The 7,427-nt window shown below is 36.3% G+C and overlaps 2 protein-coding genes across 4 annotated transcripts in view; both read left to right on the top strand.

Annotated features, from left to right (window-relative positions):
* On the top strand, positions 370-3,083 carry LOC107646798 (glucan endo-1,3-beta-glucosidase 9). Its single transcript, XM_016350977.2, has 2 exons — positions 370-840; positions 1,742-3,083. Exons 1-2 carry the CDS (start codon positions 485-487, stop codon positions 2,841-2,843), a joined length of 1,458 nt encoding a protein of 485 aa, XP_016206463.1. The 5' UTR covers positions 370-484; the 3' UTR covers positions 2,844-3,083.
* Positions 5,098-7,427, top strand: part of LOC107646645 (transcription initiation factor TFIID subunit 15b) — a 4,045-nt gene continuing 1,715 nt past the window's right edge. For 2 of the 3 annotated variants that reach the window (XR_001621651.2, XM_016350841.2), the window contains exons 1-4: positions 5,098-5,560; positions 5,647-6,377; positions 6,633-6,783; positions 6,865-6,940. Coding sequence is in view for 2 of the 3 variants with exons in the window: in XM_016350841.2 (XP_016206327.1) it covers positions 5,215-5,560; positions 5,647-6,377; positions 6,633-6,783; positions 6,865-6,940 (1,304 nt within the window). In the remaining variant the exon portion in view is untranslated. The remainder of the gene's footprint in view (positions 5,561-5,646; positions 6,378-6,632; positions 6,784-6,864; positions 6,941-7,427) is intronic. The other variant, XM_016350909.2, reaches the window with a different exon arrangement.

Raw genomic sequence — 7,427 nt, 5'->3', positions numbered from 1 at the left:
ACAAAAGTAAAAATTAGAAACTGAAAAAATATTTTTTTATTAAAAATCTCATTGTTTTTGAGATAATTAGAGTTCTTTAGAGTTTTTTTTTTTCTTTTATTAAATGTGTGAGCAATATTTAAACTAAAAGTTTATAAATTCAACTTTTAGACATTTTAATTATGAAAAATGATAGAAAATTATTAGAGGTTCGTTAGAATTGATTAATTTTGATCATTAATTAATTATTAATATTTAAAAACATGATTAAAAAAATTAAATTAATAAAATTAAATAATAATAAAAATTAATAAATTCTGATAGTTTTTAATTTTTTTTTCGTTCATTATTTTATTTCATAAAAAATGATCCATTGATCCCAACTCACACAACACACATTTCTTTCCCATTTGTCTCTCTCCCTCTCTAACCCAATTACAATTCACTCTTCAGTCTTCACTCTTCTTAACTCAAGAAGGAAAAGACCCCTTCAGTGTACCAAAAAATGGGGAGTAGCATTTGCCACTTCATCACCACTCTCGCATTCATCCTCTTCACCATTTCCACCATATCATGTGTTTCTGAAGCTATTGGTGTCAACTGGGGCACCATGGCTTCACACCCCTTGCCACCTCACATCGTCGTCAAGCTCTTGAAGTCCAACAACATCAACAAGGTTAAGCTCTTTGATGCAAACCCTCATGTTCTTCAAGCTCTTTCTCGCTCCAACCTTGCTATCACTCTTGGTGTTCCCAACTCCATGCTCAAAACATTCAACTCTTCTAAGAAAGCTTCTGACACTTGGGTCCATGATAATGTCACCCGCTACGTTTCCAATGGGGGAAATGCAGCTAAAATTGAGTGAGCTTCACTTTCATTTATGATTTATTTTATGATTGTTACTTTTATGTTTTAATTAAGTTATGCTGATGTGTAGTTGAACTTACCTAGTGAGAAAAAAAAAATGCTTTTGGTGATGTTGCTACTTGCTAGTGTTCAATTAAGTAATGGTCCTGAATATTTTTGAAGGCTTGTGTTCAGTTTAATTTAAGTGTGAAAGTCTGGTTAATTAGTGCATGAACAGTGCTATAGGGGCATATCAGGATTGTGTTAAAGGAAATGGAAGAAAGAAACACCTGCAGATTTTCAGGGTTTGAATGAAACAAGATAATGCATAATTCCTTGAATTCACCTCTTTTGCCGTGACCATGTTAATTTTCTCTGTATATGCTTTCTTGGTTTACTATGTCTATGTGTTCCCTCCATTGCAAGCTCAAGTGGGAAAATCTTGTGAAATGTTGCTTTTGATTTGAACAGAATAACATTACTGTTTTCTAATCTCACCATGCATGCTAGTCAGAAACTTTAAATTCTTACCTTTTGTTTCTCAAATGTTCTTGCTGCACTGAAATATTGATGCTGTATGTGTATGGTTCTTTTATGCCTTAATAATTTACTACAAGTACATGTTGGCGCATTGGCAATTGCCATTGCTCTTTTGTTTTAAGTTGTGTCGATCGAAGTTCTTCGTCTCCCTAATAGGTATTTCACAAAATCAAACTTTTAATCATATTTTGTGTTACTATTCTAGCACCCAGAGTAGGAGTCTAAACTTTTTAATCACATTTTATTGTATATGATTCTTCCCCTATAGTTGTAAGAATGAGTATAACTCACTCCTTGATATTGGGATTTAAGAAATTAGAGCTTGTGGGAAGGCGGAATCTCTGTTGTCTCAGCTTTACCTATCATACTTTTGCAGATATGTTGCTGTTGGTGATGAGCCGTTTCTCAAAAGTTATGGTGAGCAATTTCAGCCTTTCGTCGTTGGAGCGGCTTTGAACATTCAAGCGGCTTTAAAGAGAGCGAATTTGGACAGCAAAGTGAAAGTAGTGGTTCCGTGCAGCCTTGACAATTTTGAGTCAGAATCTAACATGTCCTCATCTGAGGTTCATTTTCGACCCGACCTCAACAAAACCATGATTGAGCTCCTCACATTTCTTGACAAGAATGGATCACCTTTCTTTGTGACCATTTCTCCATTCTTGACTCTCCTACAAGCGAAAAACACATCACTGGACTTTTCCCTCTTTAAAGAAACCGCAAAACCTCATAATTTTAACCATAAAGCTTACAAAAACAGCTTCGATTTGAGCTATGATACTGTCGTGACAGCATTATCAACGGCAGGATTTCCTAGTATGGACATTGTTGTGGCAAAGATTGGTTGGCCGACAGACGGAGCTGCCAACGCAAGCTCGAATCTAGCTGAATCCTTTATGAAAGGCCTTATGAACCACCTTCACAGCAACTTGGGGACTCCACTTAGACCACGGCATCCTCCACTAGAAACTTACATCTTAAGCCTTCTCGACGAGGACCAAAGGAGCATAGCTGCCGGAAACTTTGAACGGCATTGGGGTTTGTTCACTTTCGATGGCCAAGCAAAGTACCATGTGGATCTTGGCCAGGGTTCAAAGGGCCTTGTGGATGCACAAAATGTTGAGTACCTTTCTTCAAAGTGGTGTGTTGTGAACAACAACAAGGACTTGTCTAATGCAACTGTCAGCGCTTTAGATGCTTGTTCGAATGCTGATTGTACTGCACTGTCCCCCGGCGGATCTTGCTTTAATATCAGCTGGCCTAATAACATATCTTATGCTTTTAATAGTTACTATCAGGAGCATGATCAGAGAGCCGAAAGCTGTGACTTTGGCGGACTTGGTTTAATCACGTCGGTCGATCCGTCTATGGATAATTGCAGGTTTCCAATTGAGATTTGGACATCTCATGCTGAACTTTTCGGTTTGTATAATTTTCAGTGGATGATTTTAGTGATAGCAATCCAGTTGGTGATAGTTTGACATGGGTAAAAAATGACCATTTTTTTGCAGCTTCCTTGGCTTGCTGCAATTTTGTTGTACATGTTTCTCGGTGAATGAAATTGCTAGCACTTATTTTTTAAGTTGTTCATGCAGATGTAATATTCAATTTGTCACATTTTTTTTTCCTGTTTGGTGATTTGGGCTTAATCTTGATTGTTGTAAAAAATTTAAGGGGCGAAAGCTAGTAATTTTTGTCAATACAACAATGCAGATTAGATATTTGTAAATGGTACCCGTTGCATTACCCGGCTAAAGTACCAATCTGCCATTTTTTCACAAATATATCACAAAATTACTACCATTTTCTAACTATATATATATCACGTTGTTTGCGGTGTTATTTTTAATTTGGAAAAGTATAGGTAACCAATGTCCATTTTGAACAATGTGTGAAAAATGTGAATTAATAAGGTTAAAAAAGTAAATTAATTTTAAATTTAATTAATAGCATTAAATTAGTGAGCCAAAACTAATTTACTCATATTAGTGAGCTAATCACTTGATTAAGGGTGTGTTTGACAAACTCGTTAAAAGAGAAAATGTACGTGTTTAAAAGTTTTAATTTTTTGTTTGGCTAATTTTTGGTTTGACAAACGCAAAAATGATTTTGTATTTAAAACCACGTTTACAAGAAGCAACAATTTCTTGCGTCTGCCTTTCACTAACAGATTTTTAGCTATTTACACTAAACATTTATTTTTCTTTTATCAATTTTATCCTTTAGACATGTTATTGTATTATTTATAAATTTTTTATTATTTCTGATTTCTCTTTTTTTATTATTTATTATTTTTATTTTTTTGCTAAAGATTTTAAAAGGAATAACAGGAAAAACTACTAGTAAAAAACTATAGGGTACTAAAAAAAAGTACTAAAAGAACTAAAAGTATACTATATAAAACATATTATCAAGAATTTTTAGATTTATTTCCATCACTATCAAGGTAAATATTTAATTTTATTATTTTTAGTATTTTTTTATAATTATAATTCTGGCATATACAAATTTTTATTGTAATTCTTTTATAATATAGATTATGATCTCATTAAAAAAAGATAAATTAAATAAAAAGTAAAGTAAATATTAATTTTATTATAAAATTAACTAATAAGATCTATTCAAATATTTAAATTAAAATGATAGAATAATATAAAAAAATTATTTAAGTTGATATCTATTTTAATAATTTTTCATCTAAAAGTGATTTTAAATAATATAATCCAAACAATATTTATTTTACTATAATCCATTTTAATATAAAGATGGCCAAACATAAATCACTTCAATACAAACTTAACAGGCCAATGATTTAGGGCTGGAAGTGAGCTGAACTGAGTCGAGCTAGACCAAGCTCAAGCTCGGCTCACAAAAATTGAGCTTGGCTCATGGCTCGACTCATTAATAATCGAGCATATTTCTTAAGCTCAAGCTCGGCTCACCGAAAGCTCACGAGCTGACTCGAGCTCACGAGCTGGCTTAAATTATAGAAACATAAATACGTAATCTATAATTCTATATCAATAAATTATAATTTATATATTTTAAAAATATTTAAAAAGATCAATTTTATATATTTCTATCTATCAATAAATTATAAATTTTTTATTTATATCTTACATCAAAATTATAAATTTTTTATTTATGTCCTACATCAAAATTATATGTAAAAAATAAATATAAAATTTTAAATAATTAAGATCATTAATATATATATATATAAAATTATATATTACTATTTCATATGTATATATATAATATTAAAAATATAGATTAAATGCATATAGGATATGTGTATATATATAATCGAGTCAGCTCACGAGCTAATGAGCTGAGCTTATCCAAGCTCAAGCTCGGCTAATTTAATTTATGAGCTCAATTCCAAGCTCAAACTTGGCTTACTAGCTCACGAGCTCAGCTTATCGAGCTATTAACGAGTCGAGTTCGAACTAGCTCATGAGCTGGCTTGACTCACTTCCAACCCTATAATGATTGTTGTATGCATAGAACGTAATTTGAACTTTCAACACTTACTTAAATGAACAGGTGAGCTGACCAGTAACCAGTATACCAACCCAAATTTTATTTTGTGCACAATTAGTTTTCACTATTTGTATGGGTCATGGATTAGCCCAATCGGGCCCATTAGTATGCAAAGGGTTGGGCTTAGAGACTTCACTAGGTGACTCGTTTCACAGTCACACAGTTCTTTGCCTACTACAACTCTACATCACTTCACAAAGCTCGTGTTCGCAAAATATTCTCACTACTCTCTCTCTCTCTCTCTCTCTCTCTCTCTCTCTCTCTCTCTTTCTAGAACGCAGTGTGTCTTGCAAACCCTAGATCAGAATCATGTCTGGAGCGTACGGTCAAGAAGGCGGCGGCGGCTCTGCGCCACCGTCATATGGAGCTACAGGAGGCTACGGTGCCTCCGGTGGTTATGGAGGCGGTGGTAATTTCGGAGGTGGAGGCTATGGAGGAGGCGGCTCCGGTGGAGGGGGTTATGGTGGAGGTGGTGATGGCGGAGGGGGATACGGAGGGAAAGGCAGCGGTGGAGGGGGTGGATATGGCAGTGGTGATGGCGATGGTGGAAGGAGCGGAGGATATGGTGGAAACGATGGCGGAGGTTATGGTGGAAGGGGAGGCGGCGGTGGTGGTTATGGTGGTCGGGGAGGAGGTGGAGGCTATGGTGGTCGAGGTTTGTGTTTCTGGCTCCGTTTTCAAATTTGTTTGATTCAATTTTCTGTTCATATATTTCATGTTATAATTTGATTTGAATTTCAGGAGGTGGTGGTGGATATCAAGGTGGTGGAGATCGCGGTGGACGAGGTGGTGGTCGTGGCGGCCGCGGTGGCGGTGGTAGTGGCGGCGGCGGTGGTGGTGGGGGTGGGTATAACAGAGGAGGAGGCGGTGGGGGGTATAGTAATAACAGAGGGGGTAGATCTGGTAACTATGATGGAGGCAGGGGTAATGACTATACTGGTGGTAGGGGTAGTAATAATGATGGTAGAGGTGGAGGTGGAAGTAGAGGTGGTTCTTATGGTGGTAATCAGGGGAGAGAGGACGGTGGCTATGGTCAAGTTCCCCCTCCTGCAGCCCAAACTTATGGTGGTTCTGCTGGTGGTAACTACCCACCCTCCTATAATTCTTATGATGGAAATTCAAATTATGGAACAGATGCTGGTCCCCCACCTACAAGCTATACTGGTGGACCTACTTCATATCCTCCATCTTATGGAGGTAACACGGGTGGTTATGGTGGCGATAATGTAGCCGATTCACGTGGGGGTGGTAGAAGTGGGCCCCCAGGAGGATATGACAGTGGTTATAATGCTGGCGCTGGCGGTGGTGGTCGAGGTGGGTATGGTGGTGCTCCTGCTGAGCCTGCAGCTCCGGTGAAGCAGTGTGATGAGAATTGTGATGATACCTGTGACAACTCTAGAATCTACATTTCCAACCTACCACCAGATGTGACTACTGAAGAATTGAGAGAACTTTTTGGAGGCATTGGTCAAGTAATGTTCTGATCTGTTGCCTACTGCACAAGCTATATATAAAGGGTTTTCTTTTTTTCTTAAAATAAATTATGTGAGGAATGTTCTTGCTTCTTGGTCCCTAAGCATATTTTTATGTGCTATATCGGTTAATTATTTGTGCTTCATGTAAGAAAAATACCAGATTTCTGTGCAGGGGAAAATATGATTATATTTAACTAGCTTTTGTTGAGCATGGTTGGAATTTTGTTACATATCTGTGTTTTAACTCTGTAGGTTGGTAGAATAAAGCAGAAGAGGGGTTATAAGGATCAGTGGCCCTGGAATATAAAAATATACACTGATGAGAATGGGAATAACAAGGGTGATGCCTGCCTTGCTTATGAAGATCCCTCTGCAGCACACTCAGCCGGCGGTTTCTACAATAGTATTTATCTGGCTTCTCTACTAACATATTTATATATGTTCTTGAATATGAAGAGTACTAATAATAACTCCTGCATTTCAGATTACGATTTGAGGGGTTATAAAATCAGTGTTGCAATGGCAGAAAAATCTGCACCACGGCCTGCATATAATCATGGGTATTCATTATACATAGACTGATGACACTTTATATATGTCCAAGAATTAATGTTGTTGAAATGTTTAGTTGTAGCGGTTTCATTATGTTAAATCTTTTGATAGAGATACTTGTGCTATTTTTCGTAATACATACACCATAAAAGTTCATAGTTGAAGTGACAGTGGGTTTAGGTTGGAAGGACTAGTAGGAATGAGACGGTCGCTCCCATTGTTAAGTCCAAATGTTGACGAACCTAAAATGCTCGATACTAGTATATTGTTGAACTTGAGGGTTCAGTGTCATTCTTCATATATGTAGATCGTATTCTCCTGAGTAGATGTTGAAGTTGGAGTATTGAATGACTTCCCTATCAATTAAAACAATGGGAAAAAAAATAAGTAAGAATTATTTTCAAGGTTATCGTTTGGTCTAAATATTGGAATAAGTTTAGTCCTTTGACAGGTACTTGCTTTATCTATTGATTTCATAAAATGACCTTGTAGTTT

The sequence above is a fragment of the Arachis ipaensis genome, chromosome B01, assembly GCF_000816755.2.
Source record: "Arachis ipaensis cultivar K30076 chromosome B01, Araip1.1, whole genome shotgun sequence".
NCBI lineage: Eukaryota > Viridiplantae > Streptophyta > Magnoliopsida > Fabales > Fabaceae > Arachis > Arachis ipaensis.
The sequence above is the reverse complement of the archived record's forward strand: the minus strand, read 5'-3'. Positions and strand labels throughout refer to the sequence as shown.